This window comes from Ammospiza caudacuta, chromosome 1 (genome assembly GCF_027887145.1).
Source record: "Ammospiza caudacuta isolate bAmmCau1 chromosome 1, bAmmCau1.pri, whole genome shotgun sequence".
NCBI lineage: Eukaryota > Metazoa > Chordata > Aves > Passeriformes > Passerellidae > Ammospiza > Ammospiza caudacuta.
The window spans coordinates 25,561,559-25,587,373 of record NC_080593.1 but is presented as its reverse complement, the minus strand read 5'-3'; the positions used below and the strand labels follow the sequence as shown (position 1 = coordinate 25,587,373).

General features: G+C 41.1%; 1 protein-coding gene across 4 annotated transcripts in view; it reads right to left on the bottom strand.

Moving 5' to 3' along the window:
- DYNC1I1 (dynein cytoplasmic 1 intermediate chain 1) overlaps nucleotides 1-25,815 on the bottom strand; it is a 186,439-nt gene that overhangs the window by 63,199 nt on the left and 97,425 nt on the right. For all 4 annotated transcript variants that reach the window (XM_058825604.1, XM_058825619.1, XM_058825626.1 and 1 more), the window contains exons 7-10: nucleotides 20,022-20,111; nucleotides 11,124-11,286; nucleotides 9,878-9,977; nucleotides 5,123-5,248 (exon numbers count right to left, since the gene is read on the bottom strand). In XM_058825604.1, the coding sequence (XP_058681587.1) occupies nucleotides 5,123-5,248; nucleotides 9,878-9,977; nucleotides 11,124-11,286; nucleotides 20,022-20,111 (479 nt within the window). The remainder of the gene's footprint in view (nucleotides 1-5,122; nucleotides 5,249-9,877; nucleotides 9,978-11,123; nucleotides 11,287-20,021; nucleotides 20,112-25,815) is intronic.

Sequence of the window (25,815 nt, the reverse complement as noted above, 5' to 3'; positions counted from 1 at the left end):
AAAATAGAAAACACAAATCCCCTTTCCCACAAAAAACCTGACAGTTTAGTAAAAAGATGGAACTAACCAAGTAAATCTGACTGCATATCATTTTAGGAAAAGGACAGAAATAGCTGCAGCTATTGAAAGTGATATACTGCTGAAATATTTTTGTGATTATACTAAAAGTTGATCTGACTCCTTGAAAAAACTCTTAAATGGTTACTGCTTCCTCAAATAAAAACTATTTCATATGTACTCTCCTGCTTTAATAAGACACTGACTGTAGTTGCTTCTAAGTGTCAGATCTGTACTTCTGGCTGCCCTTTTCAGACATTTGGAAAAGACATAGCTGACAAAGAGGAAATTAGAAGATCAGGAACTAATCCACAATAAATCAAAAGACCATCAATGCAGTAATATTTTGTTTCTGTTATGATTAGATTGTGTGTAGTAAAACAGAATTCTTTACTTCCCAGTAACAGTGCAGAGTCCTCCAAATCAGAAAGTAACATTCAATTTGGTTTATTTGCACAAAACTAATATCTTTAGCTGTCTTCCTCGTCCATCCCTCCTCTCCTGAAATGATAGGTGTTTGAGGCTGAGATCCAGATACCTCAACCAACTTTAATAACCCCTCTTAAGTTCCAGAAGAAAGGAAATGGTTTGTAATACCCTCAAGTCCCTTAGGTAACAGATTATTTCTTTTCCTAGTGACTTCTGTCTCTGCAGTTCAGCTCTAACCCAAAAGCTATGAGATCTGATAGAAGAGCAGTGCTGTACACATGCTGATAGGCCCTGCTGAAAGAAGGGGTATAAAGCTCAGACCATTATCTGCTAGCCCATCTACTGCAAACTCTGAGTTCTCATTTGCCTCACTTGTCCAGATATGTTGCTGCAAAGTTTCAGATACTTCTTCAGGTCATTCTGACTTAGAAAGCTTAGATCAGACCACCATGAAACAGAAACAACATCAGGGGCAGAGATGATGAATAGTACAAATAATCCTCATAATTAATGGGTAATGCAGATTTTTATTTGTATGTTCAAGGAAAAAACACATAAAGAACATAAAAGCACTTTCTGAAAAAGACACAAATATGGAGAAACATGGTTGGTGCTATTCTATCAATCAATGGTACAGGAGGGAATGTTCACATACAAGGCCAGCCCTGTGCATTGCAGAAATCAATATAGGATTGAGCACATGTGGAGTCAGATCATCAATAAATGAGATACTACTTTTGTTTTTGTGACCCCCACCTAAACACAAACCAGCAGTAGCTGAGAGAAGCAATGTGAACCACTGCTTAAAACTGTCCCAACTAAACCAAGGGAGACTGAATGTGATTTCCATGTTGTTCCTGGAATTCATTCCATCTCTGGATACTGCCAAACCAACCCAACTAGGGTTGACTCATCTGCATGGTTTCGTAAAGTACTTCTGAAAGGCATGTGTCTTGCCTTTGGAATGCTCTGGATCACACCAAGAGTATGCGATGCTCCAGCATGGGGGTAGAGGACATCCCTGACTCTTCCTACAAAGATATTCCCAGTCTGCACTCTGCAGTATTAACTGCATGCTCAATTTATTTCTCACTACCTAAGGAAAGCACTGAGCATTCATTCCTTTGGCAAATGATATCATCCTCCCATTCCGGTTTTGCTTCTGAGACGGCAAATTTTGCTTGCATAGAAAAACAAATGAACAAATTGCCCAATCCCTCATTCTTCCCTGTTTTCCTATTTCTAACATTGTGGTAAAGAAATGTTTGATGAGCTGCAGAGGAAAAAATCTGGGACTCACAGCTAAAATACTGTCAGCACATAAAGCAGAAATATAAAAACCCAAAGAAGGGCAAAAATAAAACACATAGAAGAAAAAACCCAATTCCATGGGAGGTAAGAGTAGAAGCCATCAGGACTATTTTAGAAAGCATCTGATAGAGCGCATGGCAGTACACATGAATTAATGAGTATGTATGTCTACTTAGCTAATTGTAACTTTTCCTTTAATGAGTGTTAACTAAAATTGAACCCAGTATTTGTAGCACAACACATTGTAGAGCTATGAAATTTACTACTACTTGAATTATATTAATGAGACAACAACTTAACTTTAAATTGGGTAAGAATTTCATATTTACAGAATACAGCACCCCTCACATTTCAGGAGTGAAATCAAATGTTTTGCTGACTGGAGTTAGGCAAAAACATCATTGCCAGTAGATTTTTACATCATGGTCTGTCATGGCTGAACTTTAGCTGAAGCCCCTTGGTTCTGGCAACTTTCAGCATTTCACATTCTCCTATCTAAGATTAAAAACAGTCTCAGAAAGAGGTAAAGAACATAAAGAAATTCCATGGTACACATCTAGATAATATATCAGGAAAGACAGGAAAAGATTAAGGGTTCTAACTTCAAGTATTTACCAAATGTCCACAATTGGTATCTGAAGTTTTCCCTGCTGCAACTCCAGCCAGCTCTTTAGCTGTCCAGAGATGCCTCACAGATCTATCTCTATTGATGTTAGCAGAACTCCTGAGTGAAATTTCTTAGAAGTTTCTCAGAAATGCCTTCATAAACCCATTTATTGATTTGGCTTCTCAGAAGTGGCTCACAAAACCTCATAGACAGTCACACCTGAAATGAGTTTCTACTTCCTTGTGTCTTGCTCTCTGAGCCCCAAAAATTGAAAGGCAAAAGGTGTATTAGTCAGCATCTTGTAGTATTTATTGAGACCACTTTTTCTAGAAAGTCATTGGGAAGGAAAATAGAGGGCTGTTGGGGAAATACACTGTGTTTCCCCAACAAATTTCCACAGTGCTATAAAAAGTACTGGATTTGGCCTTTCTGGGCAACCCAGCTATAACAGTAAGGTGTGTGTTCATCTCTAGTTGTTGGGCTGGACTGTTGTAAAGTCATTTATTTGATGAAACAAAATTGGGCCTATCTCTCAGAAGGCCTAGAGAAATAACAGAATCGGGAGTGAATAAGGGAATGTTTCTCTAGCAAAATGGTAATATAAATTATATGGGGTTTACTAATTATACAGTTTCCACTAACAGAATAACATGATGATCTATAGAACTGAAATCCAGAGCATGAGCTAAGATGCTTTTCTTACTTTCCATCTGAGTCAGTTACAACAAAACCTGTGTTCAAGAGACCAAGTTGCATACTTTTTGCTTCCCCATTTAATCCCATGTGGGTTTCCCCATCTGATCTGAAGATAAGCAGAAGATACTCCACATCAAAAGCCCTATAATGATGGTTCAAAGACAGATCCAACTCATAATGAATTTATAATGCAAATAATCTATGGTCAGTTTGAAAGGAAAATAAATATTTCCCATGGGCAGAACTGGTATTCTTTAGCTGAAAGAGAGTGAATCCAGGATACATGTGCAAGCACAGTGTCATATATGTCTCTCAATTCACAGGTTTCAAGATTCCAGTTCTAAAAGGGAGCACATCCAACAATGTGAGGATTAGACAGAAGCTCAACCATGCCAAATCCCTGGCCACCACTTACTTTGCCCTACATGTGTTTTTCTAGTGAAGAGTGTGGCCTGTCTCATTGCTTTCAATGCAGTAAGTCATACCTCTTTTGTTTAAGTGTATCTAGACAGAACTTTAATGGAACAAATTTTTATGTCTTTAGTCAATCTTCCTCTGTCTGCACAGGAGGGATACCCTGAATCTGGTCATTATCTTGCAAAATAAATCTAGTTTAAGGATTATCCTTCCTAGAAATGTTATATCTTCTCTTGGAAGTTTTGTTTAAACCATTAAGCTGCCTGTGTATCATAGAAGAATCTGAACATGGGATCTGAGCTAAGACCTTAAGCAGTCTGAAAGGTCAGTGCCAATTTGGCATTGGCTGCCAAATATGATACCCAGGAAAACACAAGTCCTCTTTCAAAGGTAATAGACACACACACACACACACACACACACACACACACACACACATATACATACATATTTATGTATATAAATCTGTATAGCATATTTGCCGGCCTAAACTCCTTGTGAAGTTGTTTTTCAATATAGCAAATTAGAAAAATATGCCCAGAATTAAAGGTTACTTAATCGGGTTGAAACAGCAACTTCAATTCCAGCAACTCCCTCCCACTATGTTACATCTGATAATGTACCCAAGTCCAAACATAAACTTAGTTCAAAAAGATGTTTGGTTCTCAAATGTAAAATGACACTTAGCTTACACAATTAGCCAGGTAATACATATCCTTCCAAGAGAAGCAATTTTTACCACAGAATTATCTGCGTTTTACTAATCTCTGATTGTTAAGTTTTACTTGCTGAAACTTTTCCATATGGCTTTTTGAATATCACTGTCCTGTATTTAATTACCACAGAGGGATATTAATGAAGAGGTTTGAAATTTGGCCCAAGCCCTGTTCCACAGTTTGGACAGTTTAATGGAGATAGAGGCAGTGAGCTGAACACTGCTGTCAATAGAGGCTGTGCCATTTCACACATAAAAGCACTGGCAAAAGAGGAACAAACAGACACACAGAAATAAAACACTTAACTATTTTTGAATTGTCCATAAACTTCTAAGCCAGCATAATTTTAAAGTAGCACTGAGTGAAGTGAAACACTACTTTGCTGACTTAAAGGACAGTCAAACTGACTGACCTAAAGGAATTGGTGGAGTAGTTCTTGAAATCGACACCATTTTGATTAGGCTGGAAGACAGACACATGTCCAAAAATGCAAAGTTTACTACCCAATTTTAAAGGCAAAACATGATATTGAGCAGAACTAAGGCAAGGGTGGGCAGCTTGAATGCAGAGGATGCGAGGAAGTTAACGTGGGTGGGAAAGCATGTGTTACTGCCTGCATGAGGAAGTGGTACACCACAGTTACTTCATAAGTGCGAGGGATTTATGAACTAAATCTCCTAGGGACTGTTTTAAATAGACAAAGAATGACATGCAGCTCTGAAAGGCTTTTGTTTGAGAAGGCTGGTTGCCTTCCAAAAACACTGGACTGTCACTTTTACTAAATATGACTATTTTTAACCTTAACGTTTTCATGTAATCAGTGGGGAGATGCACCATGTAGTAAATTATTTTGTCTAAAGCATAAAATCAATGTCTTCCTCTGCCTTACCTGACAATGGAACACATATTCTGGTGTAGTTTTCTTGAACTTCATGTTCCACACCAAGGCTACCCCATCAGGCTCATGTGGAGCATCTTCATTATTGTTATAAGATGCAACCATCAATTCGGGGTACTAGAAAGGAAAAGAAAATACAAGTAAAATAACATGGATAATGAAAAGCCTACACAAAATCATATAAGACAGAAATAATCTACAGTAAATGTGCAATATCTGGTTTTAATTAAAATAAATGCTAGTTCAATCATATTATTCTGCTTCATTTTGGTTTTATATTTTACTCATCCCTAACGTCCTTAAAGCCCCTGATACTTGCTCTCTATCAGTTATTCTAAAATATCACAAAGGCAATGTTATTTTCTGCAGGTAATTCTTAAGAAAAGACAACTAGCAAAATATTTATAAAGGGAATGAAAAGGAAGGAGGAAGAAAAATTTGAAAGCTTGAATAATTTTAATATATTTGCTCAACATGTCTTCAGGGACAAACTGCTGTCTTAATTTACTGATAATAAAACACTATGACCATAGGGTTGACTAGCTTTTATTCTGAAATTCACTTTTTTTTCCAGCATTCCTGAAAACTATTCTTTCTTATTTCATTATGCACTCTTATTCACTTATGCACAGAATCAACTTGAAAGCTCTTCTTGATGATTCAAATGGCAAACAAAACATTTTCTTCACAGAAGCTCAATTTTGCAAGATGCTGAGGTCATCTTGTAAAGCACAGGGTGACCTTGAATTCCCCTGACTCAGTAGGATTGATGCAATAAGCACTCTAAAAACACAGCCACACTTTTTTGTATACCCATTATCCCCTGTTGTATAGAATAGATATGCAGCACCCATAATCATTTGCTTTGTTTATATATACCTATCTATATATACATAATATTATAAATGAAAAATCAGAATTTCACACTATCTTGATGACCTTGCATCATTTTAAAACACTGTAAGAAGTAATAATTTACCCACAAAACATCAATCACTTTCTGTCTACGTAGTAACTCCCAGTTGTTCACTCTCACATGTTTGACACTAGGCACCTCTGCTAACCTCTGTCCTTCCCTCTGAGTATTTAGAGGGGTAAGGCAGTGGAGATGATGGCATGTCCAGAGAAAAGCATGTGGCTTCTGCAGACCAACAAGTCAGCAGCTCAAGTTGTGCAAGACCTACACTCTCCTCTTGTAAATTAGAAATGCTTTCCCTCAAAATTTCTCAGTATCTGCAAATTATTGTCACTTTTTGTCTTTCCCAGGTAGATTCCTACCAAACCATCCACCACTTTACAGGAGAACAGTGCAGCTGGTAGGAAGCAGGACAAAGAAACTCTCTTTTGGGAGTTGTGAATTTGGTCCAAAGGCACTTTAACAGTTAATAAAACCCCAAACCACCAGCCTTCCTATCATTATTATTGGGGTCTGAACGTCTCTGCTCTCAAAATCCATTTGGAGGAAATAATGCACACAGCTGTAACTTCTGCCACCAGCAGCTGTTGCTTCCCACATTCTGTACACTTCCATGGATAATGGATCACAGAGCTGATGATTTTCCTACTCAAGCTCATTGCTCTGAGTGAGCCTGGACCCATGTGTGGAGGAATTAGCAATGACACATGGACACCACAGCCTGGCCCTTTCCCATTTTAAGGAAACTCTGACTAGATTATACCTACATCCCTCCAGACCCTGACTGCTGGCACAGCTTGTAAGGACAATTTAGCACCCAATTCACTTGCATGGAATTTAAAGGAAGCAGTAGACCAATCAGTACCTCATCAAGACCCAAGGGGCACTTGAAGGTGAATTAATCCCACACCTGAGATGCCACCTCTCTGGACACAGTAGTGCCAGCCTTGCCCTCAACTGCTCTCATTCATCTCACCCCTCTCCTCTCTCACTCCTGCAACAGAGCTTACAACCACTTCTGAACAGCAAACTCAGCTTCTCCTTTGAACCTTTTCATCCCACACTGGCCCATGGACAAGTAAACAGAGTGTGCAGCAGGCTCTTGACAGGGCATCACGCTGTGGCTGAGCAGGTTGGGGACCATTCACGTGAGTGCCTGAGCCTGCAGCCATGCAGGGGCAGAAACACGGGCAGGCAGAAGCAATAAGCCCTCCTGCCAGCATGACTACAGCCAGCTAGTGTGTGTGGCCAGGCACCAATTTTGAAGCACTATGGGGCTGGTTCATGCTCCTGGGAAGTTTAGTGGGCATGGTTGGCAGCACATCTGGCCATAAACAGACACTGACTCAAATCTTTCTGGTCTATTGTCAGGTTTTGCAATCAGATTATGTATTTGACTGGAAACACAGTTTAAAGTTTAAGCAGATGCTGGGGTCATACCTAGATGAGACTTTTTGACTCTTAAAAAAACAGAGCTGAGTGCGGTACCCTAAATCCTCTCTGGCACAACAAACTCCAATGCCCCACTCAAGCTACTTCCATTTACACAGTTTCAGTCCTCACCGGGTGCCCAGATGTCCTGCAAATGAAAGCAACATAGAAATGGTGCTGTGCAAAACCTCCTTCGAGGCTGCTGCCTGAGGGTCCAGAAAGACATATCATTATCTCTGAGACCATGATTTTCTTGGCTTTAAGTTAGCTCCCATGGACAGAGTAAGGTGCTATCATTCTTCATGTTTAGTCTCAGTCAATTGGGCCTTTCCCTGAGATCCCTAAGCACCTAAGCCATTTTCCTGTTGCTCTGTGAAAGAATCAAGGGGCTAGAGGGTTAACTTGAATGATATGAATGATCCCACATGTTTGAGACTGTATTCTACATGTGACTGGGAACAGAGTAACTTGTTTAATCAATGCATCAATGTCCTTTGTTTGATTAAGCTTCTATTTGCCTCCAGGCTGTTTCGCAGCAGCAGTTTTATCGCAGAAAATTGAGCAATGTGTTCTGCAGTTCCCATGATTATTCAAGTTATTCTTTGGCACAGTGGACACTGCCATGTCCTGGAGCATGTGTGAGCAGCAGAGCTAGTGGTTAGGTGAAATACCTCTGTCTGGCTCCAGCCCTTGTCTCATGCATACCACTCAAAGCAGGAAGGAGAGGAGGCAACTCCGCACTCCCAAGCTACTGTAGGGCAGCATGCAGAAGCCCCCCACATAGAGAAGCCCCTGCTGGGGTGCCAGGGAGCTGAGCATGAGGAGTTAACAAAGAGGAAGGCAGGAGGGGCCACCCTGGAACAAAGAGGTGGGAAGCAGAACATGCCTTCAAGCCCCAGGGGCTGAACAATTACATTTGGCAGTGCTCTTCTGAGGCGGCTTTTTTTCTTGCTGCCCTGGGAATACAGTAAGAGCTGCCTGTTAGGAAAATATCAGATAAGAATTCCATGTAATTTCCAGCCCCTGAACAAGTGAACAACCTAAGATAAGTGTTTCCTCAGGCTTATATTTGATTTCTGTGGAAATCCATATGTGCTTAAAGGCCACCCACATCACAATAGTGCATACCTGTTGCTAGGCTGATATTTTGTATGAAAGCAAAGGTATAAATCCTTCATTTCACACGTGGAGTGCAAGCTGGCTATTACAAGAAGCTTCTCTGCAACTGGCTGTTGTGCACCACCCAGATGTGCTCAGCCTAGCAGCTGTGCTCACTGGGACCCCCTGATTCTTCTCCTCTCTGCAGCCTCCTGTGCAGGCAGCTGCCACCTTGCCTGGGAAGTGCCCAGAGGGATGGAAGCAGCTGTGTGGCCATTTCAAGGGAAAAGAGAGAAGCATGGATGGAAGTCCCCGTGCTTCTTATCCCGTGGCATGCCTGAGACTGGGTTTGTGCTTGCAGTTGTGAACTCAATGTCCTCTTGGAGCAGTTTTGTTAAATGTGTATGGTGGATTTAGGAGCAGAGTCTCCTTGGTTCTCTCCCCAAGGAGACCACATGCTTTTCTCCAGGCCAGAACCTAGGAAGAGGCTAACAATGATGAAACAGGACAAGGGGAGCTGGAGTAAAACTGGAACCAAATTCATTTAACAGGACCTGTGATGATGTCTGATAATCCCAGCTCTCAAAACAGAGTAACTAATTAAACTGGTTTCTGCACTTTGCTAATGTGATTGCATTGGTTTTGGAGAGCTTAAGCGAGTCTACCATCATTTTTATTTTCCAATGACAATGCTTTGCATGCAGAGAAACTGGGTACATTCCAGGCATGCTGCCTTAGCATGACCCAGAGCAGCTGCAGCCTCCTCTTCCATCACTTGAAGAGAGGATCCAGCAGTTTTTGAAGGACCTATTTTCAATCTTTTTAAATTGTTCAGATACTTTGACATTTTAAATTTTAGTATATTAGAAAAATTAATTTTATTTCTCACCTTTTCTAAAGATTTCATGTACTACTATGTATACATATTATATGTAGTAAATTAATTTTAGTTAGTTTAATTTTAAACCTTTTGTCCTAAAAAAAAAAAATCCATTTTTGGATGAAGTAGTGAAAGGGGGAGGAAAAGTAAAGACTTAATCTTGGTAGGTTTGTTAACCTAGGGTTTTAACACAACATCCTGATTTTGAAGACCAAGTAACATATACAAAAAAAAGACAGCTTCTATATCATCCACCACTCTTCTTCACAGAGAAAAGTGCTTTCACTCATACAAGGCCTTGCTGTTTTCTCAAAAATAACATCCTGTTCTGCATAAAGAAGAGCAAACAGAGGCTGCCCATAAGTTTTATAGGGAGAAGTGGAAGTGATATGGAAACACATCTCCCAGCTCCACATCTTACCTGAAGAGACCAATCCATGCAGGTGACGACACGATGCTTTGACCAGTGCTCATCATAGAACTGCCGGTTAAAGGAGAGGTTGGCTCCTGCTTGAACATCTCTGTGTGAATTCAAACAAAGTGACAGATTTTCAGGTATCAGGGTTCAAATGCTGTGAAAAGCAGTGCAAAAGTTTTTGACTGCTTCTCAGATCTCTGCTCAGCCTGGGGGAGTCTGCCACCTTGATTTAATTTCTCTCACTGACTGTCTGGCTGAAAATGATGCAACAAGGAACAAATTTTAGGTCTGTTTCACAAAACCACATTTTTAAATTTCTCACTGCCTGCCTGACTCTTCTGGGTCACCCTGGACCATCTCTGCCCTCTTTTTCTCCCAGGATGAACCTGGCCCTGGCATTCAGCTCCCACTTTTATGAACCTTCACCTCCAAGCTACAACCAAACCTCTCTTACTTTTGACTCCTAAAATGTTAAAGGTACAGCACCATCTCCCAGAGATGGAGACAGCAGATGCTCTGTGACACTGTGAGGACAGGCTGAAGCTCAGTACTGGTCCAACAGTGCCACACTGATGCACTCAGCTGGTCCATTGGGATGCTGTTCTGGGTTAGCCTCCAGTAACTTCCATGCAATACAGCTACTGATTTGCCATGAGGCTTCAGCAGATACACAGCTGCTGCAAACTAAATATTTCTTCTCCAACTAACAAGTTTTACTGCTTTGCTCCCATATCAAATGCTGAAAACAAAACTTGTCACTTCTCGTCTTAGCTGTTGAGATTGCAAACGATTTGGAAGATCATTTTCATCCCCACGATGCATGGTAAAGTGGGATCCATTACAGACCTGAGGCAGTAGTAGAATATAAACAACACTAGTTTGAATTTGTGAAAATATCATAAGCACACACACGTACACTGCTGGAATGTATACATTTACATGTACATGTGTATTTACCTCTTTCAGTTATTTTACCAGAATTTTGAATTTCATCCCAAAATGAAACAAAAAATTAAACCAGCTAAGTAATACATCAAATTAAAAAACCTGCCGAAACCCAGATCAGTAAATCACAAACCTATTTTAAAATATTATTTTAGATGACAAAGTGACCCAGGCCTTCACTGAGAGATTTTAGGCTTTTCTTAACAATAAAAATATTAATTTTTTAAATTAAGGCTTCCTGTTATTAGAATTGTCTTTATAAAACTTATTTTACAGAAGCAAAAAAAAAAACCCCCAAACTGACCCATCTTTCTCTTCTACATCTCTGCCACTATAGTCAAAGAAGATGTCAGAATCTTCAGCCAAAGCTCGCTCAATTACACGTATTGTGCGGTCAAAAAATATCAGGAATTCTTCTGAATGGAGAACTTGTTGCTTTTCTTCTTCTGTCAGTTCTCTAGGAGGAGCTTGGAAAATGAAAAGATGTAGTTAGGAGTATGACATTTCACCCCTTCCCCAATGAATCAACATCTTCAGTGGGTTTCCTTTGACATGAAAGCTTGCCGTAGCCATGTCAGGAGAAAAATCAAAGCTTTACTCTTAAAATCATGACTAAGAAGTTTTTAATATGTCTAAACATACTTCTGTATATTACCAGAATATACATAGCCTTTACATAGAAGAGAGCCTGTATCTTATGTATTTATTATTCTGAAATGGAAAATACTTAAACCCCCCAAATTAAATAAACTCAGCGTTCCTATTTCAGGAAATGGCCGTGACTGACGTTTAGGCAATACCTAACTGGAAAAAGCAGAACACTTATGCAACAGAGGAGCTGTCAGAGGAGCTGAAGATAAAATAATCTTCTTAACTTATACCACAGTTCTTTATATTAAAAGGTCTCACATAATCTCTCCCTTCAATTCTTCCAATTTCTACTTGGTGTCACTGATAAATTCTGTCTTTGCTTCAGAGCTTCTGCAAAGTAATGAAGTGAATAACCAAAGATATTCTCTGAGGCAGCAAAATTGAAAGCAACCAGCCAAACAGCAGTTTATTTAAGGCAGTGTTATTCCCTGCTAAGACCCAGAGCAACAAATGTCACCAAGCCATGGGCAAAGCTGCCCTGGGAGGGGTAGGGGCTGTCTTGGGCAGCAGTAAGAATAGCATGTCTCCCCCAAGATGAAGCTGCTTCTTTGCATATACACAGAGTTGCTAAACCTTTACTTCAAATATTTACAGTTTGGCCCTACATTTGAAAAATACTGTCTTTAAAGGACACACCAGTGCAACATCTCCATCAGTTTAATGACTTGTTGGTAAATTATAACTCACATGTGAGCATCAGAGGAAATGAAAGTTGGGATGCTGCTGTTACTACAGTAAAAAATTCTGTTCTCAATTGCACTATCAGGGTCATATTGATATTCTGGGAATATTGTATATTGATTATGTATTTTCGTACAAGTGCTTTTGAATCATCATTATAGCTATATTTCAAAATTACTTGTATTTCAAGAAATGACAGTATCTTTACAGTTACCCTAAATCAACCTTGCAACTAGCCTAAATTCCCAGCATAGAAAGCTCTGTTGGCAGAGAATTTTGTTCCAAATTTATAATTAGGAACACAAACAACATATCATAAACAGATTTACTGCAAAACTACAGAGACTCCTACGTAAGAGTTTAACAGGAGATCAAAGGTCTCCTGCATTTAGCTTTAGACTACAGATTTGAGGTGTTTACCTGTAAAAATGACCTTGCAGTCTCCATAGGCCATATTGGGTTAAAAACTGGCAGCCAAAAAAGGGAATTGAGAGAACACCCACCATACAGCAAAGTTTAACTCCCAGCCCTGTCATACATATCTCAGTGTTTAATTAAACAATGAGTGACACACTTTCAAGCTACAGCTCAAAATGATTTTTCAGTTTCTGTGCCATGCCACACAGCTTCTTTCAGTGATCAGGCAGATGTGGCCCTTGCTCTCCAACTGATTTTCCTGTGCTTCATTGGATTCCTGCACTCCAGTGCCCAGCTGGATGGGGCACGATGCCACCCCCATCCCTCGGGGCAGGAACGGGTGGAAGGGCACAGCAGCAGGCAGGAGGAGTGACGTGATCATCACTCCTGCAGTACCCCCTGTTTTCAGCATCCCTGCTCTCAGAGGTGCTGTGGCTGGGAGAGGTTGCTTTCACCATGATTTTTCTCAAGTGGTCAAAGCGTTAGCTGTGAAAGACAAAATCCCTGCACTACACCTGAGCTAAACAGAGGGCAGGAAAAATGCAAAAGGTGGAGGAGCAATTTGGCCCTCAGGAGACAGAGCAGCTAAAAAGTTACAAACTTTAGCCTTTGATGATCTCCCATGGCCTTGGCCCTATGTCTCCTACTAGCAGGTTAGTGGTCCCTGTGGAGCTCCACACATCCAGAGAATATTTGCATCCCCTCACATGGTGCCCCTGCATAGCAGAGTGACAATTTCCAAGGCAGGAGCACAATTTGCCCCTGAGTGCTTTACACAGAAGCAATGCATGTGAAAGAAAAGACTAGCAAGAAGAACAGCCTGACCTATTGCAGCATCCACTGCTGAACAGTAATTGGCACTGAGGGAACTCATCTGGCAAGGAAGCCTGTAATGAGGCAATATCCCATCGTCACCACTAAAGCATTGCTTTCCCTGAATCAAAGACAACAAGCATGACAATGCAGCAAAATGGCATAAAGAGGGGGAAAACAACTGCAAAGGCAACTGGAAAACTCGTGGTAAACTGCTGCAAATGGTAAAAATTATTTGCTAAATCAAATCCTCTCTACAGCTTGGAAATATAAATTTATTACTCGGCCATTTGCTGGCTATAACTGCAAAGAAAATACAACCCAAAATCAATAGAAAGGGAAAAGGCAAAAAATAAACAACTTGGGAGCTGTGGAGTGCTCACAGGCAGTGGAGAAACAGATGATTGTAGTTCTACCTCAGCAAAATCTCCCTTGCAGTTAGCAATGATCTGTGGGAGGCCAGCAGTCTATTAAACCATCAGGAACACCTTGGCTAAAGTTTTTAGGGCATAAATCAGCTTACCTCATTCATCTGACTGACACACCAGATGCCCCCTGGCAATTTTAAGCTTCATATTTTAGCCTTATTTTCTTCTTTCATTCGGCTGCCTCTGAAGTTTTATTTGGGGCAATCTCTTCTCACAAGAATGTTATCATTACTTTTTCCAGTGTAAAACATTGCTATAACTACTGTAAATATATGAAGTATAAGCAAAAAACCCAAACAGACAGCCTTGTTCTTTCAAGTATGGAGGTTTTCTAACCATTTATCTTTCAGAGACATTCCCATTTTCTCCTTGTTCCTTCTCGCTCTCTGTCCATTACCTCAAATAAAATAAAAAGAACCTATGTAATTTTCTGCAATTTTTCTTCCGATCTGGGAGCTTGCAGTGACTTTGATCTCAGCTTTCAAGAAACACAGGCTCTCTTTAAGGAAAACTGAGAAACATAAGTAGTTGATCAAAGTGTGTTTTGTTTTGTTTTGTCACGGAGACCTATGTGATGTGACAATATCTCCAGAAATTCCCTGTAAGAATACAGCATTTGTCTTAAAGTATCTGTTCTCCCCGGCATAAACCCCAAACCAACCACATCTAACCTTCTGTGCTGAACAAAGCCCAGTGCAGTGTGTATGTTACCACCGCTAAAAGCTACATGCCTGTTGCCTGGAGTGCCATGAAAGCTCCTGCAAAGAAAGCTCCACAGTCTGCTTTTGCTTCGACACCACAGCTTCCTAGAGAACTGCTGTGCCTGTGCTGTGACCCCACCTGAAGGAGCTGGACCCGTCTGTGGCCCTGCCCAGCTCATGCAGGAGGATCTGGGGTGCAGCCACCCAGTCCTGCCTGGCAGGAGCCCTGGGTGTCCCGTCTGTCCCTGAGCCCACGGAGACAAGGATGGGACCCCACAGCAGCAGCAGCCTGCTCTGCAAGGGGCTGGGCTGGGCTGTCACCCACAGCTGCCAAAGAGGCCCTGTGTCCATGCTAATGTGCAATACTGTACAAAACAAAATGGAATTTACATTTAAAATTAAATTGCCGTGCAGAGTAATATATGCACAGAGGGCACCACAGGGAAAGAAATTGTGAGGTGTATCTGTAATGAAAAAGAGTATATACTTGTGCTTGAACAGGAAGGTCTAGAATATGAAACAATAGTTGAACATGATGTGAAAACAACCAATTTAATCAAGACTTATTTACAAAAATAGGAATATTTTATCATTTCATGTGACTTAAGATAATCCTCAGAAATACCATATTTCACATCAGGTTCTTTGTCCATAAATTTCTTTGGGCAAAACAGAAAAAAACAAAAAAATTATATTAAAACATCTTCTTGAATTTTAGGAACAAAGATAAAATTGCTGCAGACTTGTTCTTATTCAGCAGAAGCATGTTTGTAGTAAATACAACATAAATAGTTGGGATAACAGTTCAGGAACAAATTTAGAAATATTCAAGTAGCAGAATTTGAGTCTTCTCTCAAGGGAGTTAAAAAAACATTAAAAAATAAAACAAAACAAAAAAACCCCATCCCACATTTAAATAAATATAACAAAGATTCTCCTGGAATCTCAGCAATTCTAAAAACCTGATAAGAGAAATGAAAATTAGGTCCATTAAAGGAAAAAGAAAAAAAACCAAACAAACAAACGAAAAGAAAAAGACCAAAAGGTAAGTGAATGAAAGAAAGGGCAAGCTAATAAAAACAGTAAAGCAGGAAGCAGCCTTGTTATCAACCCAGAGATATAATGAGAGACAGAAGGAGATTATTAAAACCCCTTTAAGAACTGTATTATTTCTTTCAGCATCTATTTAAATCCATGTAAACTTTAGATGTGCTGACAATGGAGGATGGCTGAAAGGCACAGGGTGAGAACTGCAAGGTGTGAAGTGGCTCTCAGCAGCTTTCAGTCCTTTTCTGCCTGTGATCCTCCTGTTTTTCTTGTGCTTTGCATTTTCATGTCAGGCTTGACAAATGCCATATCCTGCTTTGCTGTGTCCCATACCATGGCTTGATATATGTCATGCCTTTGTTGTGCTGGCAAGCCCCTTCACGGCATAACCACTAAACATAAAAAGGAAGATTTCAAGCTTTATTTAGGGATTTTAAAATTCTGAAGTAGCAAGTTACAGAGCCTTAGATTTGATACTGTGCCAGGCAGGGCTGTTCCCACTGCCTGTGCTTCTCCAGGGGCCGTGCTGGACACCATCCCTGAGCACACCTGAGCTGGCTGTAAGGATGGGCTGGCACACCTGAGCTCACTGTGGTGCTGGTGGCAGTGAAACTGTGACATTTCTGGCCATGACAAACCTCACCACAACCTGTCTTGCTTTTCCAATACTGATGCCTGAGCTGTTGGGAGTGAAACCATCCCCACCAGCCCAGCCTGCTCTGTGGACACCTGAGCCCCATGCACAGAGCCAGGGCAAGAGCAGGGCACAGCAGGTCTTTGGAGCTGCAAATCTCAGCCTTTCCCATCGCAGTCTTTCGTGCAAGTTTCTGTGGATATGCCCATGGCTTCAGATAAATGCAGGTTGAGGCCCACTTTTAAGACCAAGCCCGTCCCGTTGTTCTTGTGGTTTCTACTGACACAAAGAGGAGCCTTAGGTGGAGCTCCAGAGCTCTCTGGTGGTGGAAAACCCCATCCCACTTGATGCAACAGTTTGGAATCAGTCTCTTGTTTATGTGTTCAGGAGAGGCTGGGAACAGGCAGAGCCCAGCCCAGTTCACCATCAGGTATCCCACACTCGGTTCTTCCAAAAACCATGGGGAGAACAGGCACCAGAGACATGGATGGCAACAGGCAGCCCCACAGAAGGAACACAAGGTGGTCCCAAGGCTTCATGCACTTCAAGAGGTCAACGAGTCAGTTCTTCATCTCCCACTCCACTCTGGGGGGCTCGAGCTGTTCCTCTGCCCTTCACGCCTCCATGGCAGTGAAGCTCTGCAAGAGGTGCCATGCCAGACAGTGATGCTGGGACATGTCCAGAACCATGGTCAGACCCTGCAAACACCCCTGGCTGCTGAATAATCCCATCAAACCCCATAGGGCAGCTCTGGGGTGTGCGGGGGGAAGATGAGGAAATTAAGCATGCAATAAATGTCTGAAAAATTAAGCTGAACTACCTATAAACCACATAGAAAAAAAAATCCCGTTTCCTCTTAAAATACCATTATAAAAATAGAGCACCCTTGTCCTGTTGGCTTGGAGAAAGGGAGACTGAACAGACTACATCCAAACTTTATTTTTTATCCTGACCAATTTTTGAGTTATATTCATGAAAAAATGCTCTGCCTTTCTCTCCTTGCACTTCTCTCTCCCATGGATTTTTTCTTAACACTCCTGTAACTCAAAAAGGCCATGCTGATTTTTTTAATCTGTTAAAAAATGTGCTCCCTGAGCTGAAACCAAATTTCAGCCCAGAGCAAATTTTTACGGCTGGGTTATAAATCCCTGAAAAACAGGATTCATAATGGAAGTGCTGACACAGCCTTAACTACTATATAGCAGTGTGAATGGCGCCACTATAATGTCTATTAGAGATTCTTTAAAAAGTTTGCAAAATATTGTCTTGCCTTGCAGAGAAAAAGAAGCCAGAGTACTTAATGCCAACATAAACATGCTTTTAACCCATTATGTGCTAATTTGCAGAAAAGCTATTAATTCTGAGTAGGCACACAGAGTGCAGCACCGACAGGAAATGTTCTTCTAAACTCCTGTTTGACTTGTAACATGGTTTTAATCACTTCCATGAAACACAAACGATGGCTTAAAACTCTGAATGTTGCTCAGAACATGAGAAGGGTGATTACAACAGAGAGGAAAATGGGATTTTGTAGGCAAAAGGGCTAAAGCCAAGTGGGAGAGAATGACACCAAACACTAAAAAATGGGCCTCCATTCCTTGTCAGTTTGTGGACAATGGCTTCATCTGATTCACAGCAGTTAATGCCTGTCAGCAGCACTCCTCTATTTTATCTATCATAACACATACTACAGGTCAAGTTCACTTTCTATCAGGCAATGAGCATGTTTTCTTCTTCCTTGAACCCCGTCAGATGTTAGCACCTTACAAAGTCAGTTCAGCTGAAACGAGCTGTGCCTTGCTTTTCCAGCCTGCAGCTGGTGTGCCTGAGACCAGTGCTAAAGCAGCCCAGATGATCTACTGCTCCTGGGGGTCTGCTGGGCAGGGAAGGGGAGCACTGCCCTCTGACTAAAGCACTGCAAAGAAATAAAAGATGTCGGCACTGGTGGCTGGTGAGCAAAGTACATAAAAGGCTAACTTGAAAGCCCATTAAAAAAGTAAAACAAATCAGTTCATGGTTCTAGTTTGATTTTTTTCTTCTTCTCTTCTTGCAGGAGTTTGTGCTCTCTCCCCATGTGTAAACATTCGCATCAATTTTCTGTGGGAATAAATGGGTGTGGGATAAGCTCTAAGTTGAATATTACAGGGACAGTCAGAAACCCAGGACAGTGCAGTAGTAGAGGTTTTTATGGCTTTCTGTTGCCATCAACAGAAAGGGATACTGTGTTAGATCCAGTGACTGCAAAAGCCCATATGTGAGTTTTGAAAAGAAGAGTAATTTCCATGAAGAATGAAGTTTTTCTATGTTGCCACATTTCTTGCTCATGTCCTCAGTGCTGCCTTTGCAGACTTGCCTGACTCCTGTTCCTGCTATCTGCACTGGTCCCCTCTGCCCATGGCATCAGTGGCTGGGGCCAGTGGAAGGAGCAGAATGATGAGGAGCAGAAGGACTTTTATCTCTCCACATTTCCACAAGAACCTAAACAAGCAATGAACACTACAGGATTTGTGGCAGCGGTGATTTCTGTGATGCTCTAAAGAGGGAAGAAAAATCAATTTATAATCAAAATAGTACGGCTGGCACTTCAGTGGGTGAGGATAGTAAATGTGGGTACTAGTGTACCAGATTAGTCTTTTTTGGATACTGATGAAAAGATACCAGTCTCCCTGGATGAGAAATAAGCATTGGCTGCTGTATTCCCGGTTGAAGATTTCATGGGCTTCCATGTAAAATGGCTCCATATTTTTCCCCTAGTGAGATTATCTTGGGAAAAACCAAGCTCACAGAACTATCCTGGTAATGATCACCATAGCAAGAAATAATTTAGGCCCTACCTGAAGAAATAAACTACCTTTCAAGAGGCTAAACAGAATTTTGAGCAGTCCTGGCAATACAAAATTAAGAAATGCTGGAGAAGAAACCCATTTCCTTCTACCCTACAGCTGCTGCTATTTCAGTTCTTTTTCCCTACTCAACACAGGAATGACCATTGACCGTGGAAGGCATTGACACACCAGCATAGCCAATACCCTAGTACATTTCTAGATGAGGAAGACCAAATTTCACACCATTCTTCTAATTTGAAAGCTAAGACAGGTCCAAGGAAAGGAGAAGAGGCATCAAGCATATCTACCACATCAGTGCTGACATGCATGACTTAAACAAGTGTCCCTTGTCTGCACCAGAAGCAAGTAGTAACCTGAATTTTTGTCTCTTGTAACAGTGCAGAGCACCTCAATACAGAGTAATGGACAGAAGGGCTGGACCAGACTGGCTTCAGAGGGGTTTTTTAAGTTCCTTGAGGCAGTTCCCACAAAATGTTTTGATTTTGACAGAAGACATTTTTCAAGTGAAATCATTTTCTGCTGGAAGATTCCTGACTACCACTAGGTTTAGCTTTGTTCCTCTCTAGCAGGCAGGCAGTTATGGGCTCCAAAAGTCTCTAAAGACCAACAAACTTTATAGAACTGCTGGAATGCCTGGCATTCCCATTTTAAATCTTTCACATAAGCAGGACACTTGAGCCAGAGGACAAATTATACCAGTACTAGGATCCAAGAATCCCTACTTCATTTTCAAATTATAAGGACATGCAGGACATTCTGCTAAACAGCTCAAGCCTCATGCCTTTCACGATCTTCTCAGGCCTACCAGCTGGGTCTCTGGGATACAATTTTCTGCTTTCATGCTACTCATATGGTTTTGAATCATTAAAACTGGTGATTGTTCAATTTCAGTGTTCTCAATAGTGAAAACTACTTATGAGAGTAGCTACTGGCAGAATCTTATCCTTTAAACATCCAAAATAATCCTTTTCATTTTTAAAGTACCTTCTTTCACTTCCTGCTTCTGGTCTTGATTTTCTGTCTCTAAGTCATCCTGTGTTTTTGGCTCCACCATCTCTTCATCATCTTCATCCTCTAAAAAAAAGAAAAAAAGGAAGAAAAAGATTTGTTAGATTCTCCTCCTTAAGGGGCCTGGAAATTGTCTGACTTCTTTACAATTATAAAATGGTAAGGCAAAGTGCCCAATACATGGAACATGTACATTTATGCTCAGAGTGACACTCTTAGACATTTCCCCCCTGACTGCAAGATAATCTGCTCGCACAGGGCACCTGCCACTTCTGCTCCCTGTAACTTCCCCTCTCACATGTCAACTGAATATCTCCCTGACCTCGGATATGACTCCTTGGATGGCATGAGGACAGATACAAATACCTTTCAGCCTGGCAGCTATTCCACAGCTGGGACACCTGCTATCCAGATACCTCATTTTCAATTCAATTCTCACCAGATTAATTTGTCTTTTGACCTACAGGAATAGGTTAAACAGAAAACTGACCTCAGGTCAGATGCCACTAGCAAGGAAACAAGCATGGCACAGTTCTGAAAAGTCATCACCATCAGCTGGGGGAATATAGCAACCAAAAGTGGCATTTGGAGCTTAGGAACCATTCTTGCATTAATACAAATTTAATGAACACTAAAATTTGACACATGTCAGTTACTACTGCCAGATGTTTTAATGACCTTTCCTGACCTATGCAAATGCATCTTTCCCTCCCCCTCTCTCCCCACACTCACATGTTCTCATTTTATTCAGGAGGGCAAACCATTCATTCCTTGATGTTTCTCTGAGTTACAACAGTTCTGATTGTCCAGACCAGAACATAATACAAGCAGAGCTGAAAAGACAGTGATGCACCAAAATGCCTCAGAGTCTACCTAGCCCTCATTACTTGTTAGCAGCTTGTTACAGCAATGTGATCCATTTTTCCTGTGCCCAGGGCTGGCACCCAACCCACTCACATTCTTGAGAGGATAAAGACACACATCTTTCTAGATTTTGTGAACTATGAGGAATGAAAATAGAGCTGTTCCTAAAAGTATTTAACAATTAGGATGAGTAAATCCATGGGCTATGGAGGAATTATTTTGCAGTTATTTTGGAGCTTGACATACCACCAAGGCATAGCAAGCATCACTGGTGCCCTGTATTGGTCCAGGGCACAAGAGACCACATGTTGTCCATGCCCTGGGGCATTCAGCCATCAGGAGAACACTGCAGTTCCTCTGGGGCTTTCTGAACAACCTCCTGTCGCCATACAGTTCCTCATGTCATGGTGTTTCTCCAGGCACACTTCCTGCTCTAACCTGCCATGTTAATGGGGAAAACATATCATCCTTCTCCAGCTGGCTGGTTACTGGCACCTTCTGCTGTGACGGCTGGCTGTAATGAGTCCTGGCTTCTTGTGAGATGCTGGTGCTGACAGGTTGCATTCAAGCAACAGGAACATGCAGCTGTATTTTGTTTTCAATAACGTAATAGGCACCATACTACTCCCACCACACTGCCTACCCTAGGACTTCTCCAGAAGCCCAGAGGGGACACGTTGCTAGCTGCCATATGGGCCATTAACTTAAGAGTTGGACTCCATGATCTTTGTGGGTCCCTTCCAGACTCAGAATATTCTCTGATTCTGTGATTCTGCAGTCTCTTGGCTGGAGATCATGTCTCAGGCACATGCTGTAAGGAGGCGTCTCAGCATGGACAGATGTGCTTTTCCCTGTTGGTAAAATGAGGAAATCTTGGCATAAAATCTGCCATCACTCCCCTTACTGCTAGTGACTGCAGTGGGGAAAAAGGAAAAACTCATCTCCCCAGCCACCAGGGAGGAGGGATAGCCATGTGCTTCCCAAGCTGGAAAGGGAGGACGAATCCAGCATGGATAAAGAGGCATTTCCAGAATTTAAACTAAATTCATTAGTATGAATTTAAATTCATACTAATGAATGCCATTCCCTTATCAGGGATTTGTCAGACCATGGAACCTGAGGTGGAAAAGAAGGTAGGGTACTCACAATGCCTCCCTTTGGTGCCTACTTTTCCCCAGATACCCTACACAGAAGGACTAAGGACAAACTTTTAGAGAGTAAGCCAGGGTGGTTCAGTTTGGCAGGGTAAATACATTGCTCTGTCCACTGGCTGAAAGACAGATAGCATCCAGCACAGTCAGCAGAGAGCTGGTGAGGAGAGCTCTCCTGCTGTACACGCACAGGAGGGGTAAAAAAGGTCCTTGTGCCATTGGTCTGTGGTGCTAGGGGAGATGGGGATGCATGGAAGAAAGGCACTCCCAGCTTCAAAGAACAGGAGAGAAGTGTGAGTGCCTGGTGCAGCAGGGAGTGAATACTCTGCCAGCCTCAAGAACCATGCACACACAGATAGGATCACAATGCTGTACAGATATATACACACAGACAGAATTATGGTAGATACTAATAAAACCAGCTCCTACAAAAGTTTTGTGAGTCTTGCATTAAAGGTTTTCATTCCCTAAAGCACCAACTTTTGGAACTAGCTGTTTAAATATGGATTTTGCTTCCATTTTTATCCTGTTTCTAACCTGACAGCTTGTGCAGGGAAGTTTCAGAAGGTGAAGGGTTTGAGAAAATTTTCAGGCAGCAAACAAAAACTACACCAATATTCAACTGAAGTATTTGGGATTTTTAAGGCTTTTTGCAATGCTTTTTAATGCTTCGCTTGCAATTTGGTAATGGATAGGGATCATGTAGCAAATTTAGAACTTGAGATTTAGTATCAGGTTTTCAGGTTGAAGTGAAGCAAAGTTATCCCTGTTTCTAGAAGTCCTTGATCCCTCTAATTTTGGGCATCAAATATTTGTTTGTATATAGTCCTTTCCTGCTTCTAGTGCAGTGTAGGGATAAATGGAAGCAAGTAAAGGTTATTAAAACACATCATGCCTTTTTCCAAGGGCACAAACATCAAAATAGTTTTACTGAGAAAGCAGTGCAAGAGTTTATAGAGATTAGTCACAGTTTAGATGTCCTTATTTATTTACAGAGAAATGTATACACATACACAGAGAAACTCAGCTAAAAGAATGATAGGGTTGTGAGTCAAATGCTAAAATCTTAGCAAATGCCAGAATTTGGATTGTCTGGGCACGATTAGCTCCTTTCCCCTCCCCACATGTAGGCATGATGACATAATTCTGGAATTTCCTCCCTCTTGAGTGGTTGGCTTCATTTTCTGGGTGCTCAGCAAGAGACACCTGGGGCCTGAAATGCAGAAGTGCTGAAAGCTGAAGTCAACTGGCACCGTGCTTTGAGTGGAGAAAGTCTTAGGGAAATTCTACACATGCAAAGGCTCCCACAGCTCCCTTTTCCAGCTTTCAGTGAAAGTTGTCATTCTGACATTTTTGTCCTTTCTTCCCCTGTGCTTAAGTGCTTATGCAAGATGGCAATAATATTGTTAAAAAAAAATAAATAGAATTCTCACCCTGCATAGATGTTTTGCAGAGACATGTTCATCAGGATTTGTGGCATATTATGATGCTGTTGAGGAAGCAACAGCAAAACTAAACCTTGAAAGTGGATTAATGTTTTTTCTGTGTTCAGTGTAATACTTTGATCATGTGCACTAATATGAGATCTGAGGCCAGAGCACTCAACAGAAGAAGATAAAAAGCAGAAATGTTAAAAAACTGCTCCCTTATTGACTGGCTGAAGCAAGAATATGTTAAGGAAAAAAGCCCCCAAATGTTATCATGCAATTAAAATTATATCATCCTACATATTGAAGAGGGCTGATCAAGAATGCTCAAGAAATCTGCATTCTGGACTACCTAATGTTGCTTGGCTTTGCAACCTAAATGTTTATATGACATTAGATATATATATATATATATATATATATATATATATATATATATAGCATACTATTTAATACCAATGTATGCATCCTCACACTTGTTCATAGTACATACATTTGTTTTTGTTATACATTTGTCATTTGACTGCGCATACATATACATTAAGAATAATGGGAAGTGCTTCAGCATTCATTTTCCTGTGTTTTATTTAAAGGTGGCAAAGATAGCATTTACTGTACATTTACTGGAGAATCTGTGAACATCTACATGGTTATTCATTTCCACATGTGCCCACTCAGATTGCAATAATTTTCCAGATGAAGAAACTTGTGTATTTCCTGAACATACATAGCCTTTCCCTTTTCAGAGCATATCTAATATTAGGAAGCTTAGAGAAACAGCTTTCTAGCTGCTCACATCACAGTAGTAGGAGTCTTTTCGTCACATTTGGCAAACAGAGATGCTACCAGCACCAGCAGTAGTGTTGCGCCCTGCTCAGAAGAGAACAGGGTGTAACACTATCAGAACTCAAATGTCTATTAAAGGAACCACATGAAAAAGAGCTAGTAATGAAGAAGTGTGTAACTGCCATGCAACACTTCTCCTTTGTGGATATAAAAGGACTTTGCAAGGAGGCCAGTTTGGGTATGTCTATTTACCACACAGAAGCTGACAGACAGACCCACTCACTGCACACCACGCAGCTTAGGGAACACAGAGTGGGCTTCAGAGTTTCAGCCTAGAGTCCTGCCCACTAAGGCCACCCTGCCTTCTATAAATAAACAAATCCTCAATGGAAATGATCATTAAATGCTTGGATAATGATGTTTGTCTGCTGAAGCTGGTGGAGCCATATGTGGGATTAATACAGACTGAGATAACTGGATTAAAAATGTTTTCTTCATAACTCAGAGCTTGATGACTCTCCAGGATCTAGGAGGTGGCCAATCTGAACAGTGCTTGACAAAGGAAAAGTAGAGCAATTGTTTTCATTTTGGTCTCTTAGCTTGAACACTTCTGCTTCTGTTCCAGACCAGAAGTGGTCCTGTCTGTCTAAAAGCTTGTCTGTTTTTCCCAACTATAGAAGTTGCCCTAATAAGAGTATGACCTCTCCCTACAAACCTGGGTTTTTTTTCATCTGGGTGTAAATACTAATTTTCAGATGTTATCCAACTACTAGCTCCAATGAGCCTGCTCTATGCCTGGTCTTTGCCTTGGACACCACAACCACTTGCAATAGGTGGTACAGAGGAAAGCTCTGTGAATACATGGCCAGCTCCCTGGCAGCTGCAGAAGAAATGTCCAGATGTGCCGAATTGGATCAGATATTCACAGAGAGCACAGATGATCTCAGAAAATCAGAAGCTGCATTTCTGCAGTGCTGGACTATTTAATACCTACTTGGACTTTCCAGGGCTTTTAAACCACTGTATTTATTTTTACAGCACATAAAAACATACCAGGCACATTCAAGACAAACTTGAATACTAGAATAAATAATTGCATCTGAGAGGACTACACATGACATTGGCTTAGGGTTTCAATTCTTGAGATGAATACTGTATTGCCTTTTTTGGATTGCCAGTTTTAGGGAGTCAGCACTGGTACTGCTCAAATAGATTACTAAATAGCTGATTTTTGGGGGGATGCAGTCATGGTCTCTGATCTGCCAATACGTTAAACAGCAGGCAGCATGTTGTGCATTCTTCTTCAGTGTAGGATTGACACCTCCTCAGACCTGTGCCTCTGAAGCTAAGAAGTTGCAACTTCTGTGTATTGTTTTTAGAATTGACAGCTATACTGAATTAGACCGATAGCTCTGGTTTTAATTCTGGGTAGGTACAAACAATCCCTTTGTTAAAGACACGGCTTTAAAATCCCAATTTCATTAGCATCACAATTATATATTTTATTGACTGAGTCAGTGATATATGAGAAGCCAGTGGGTT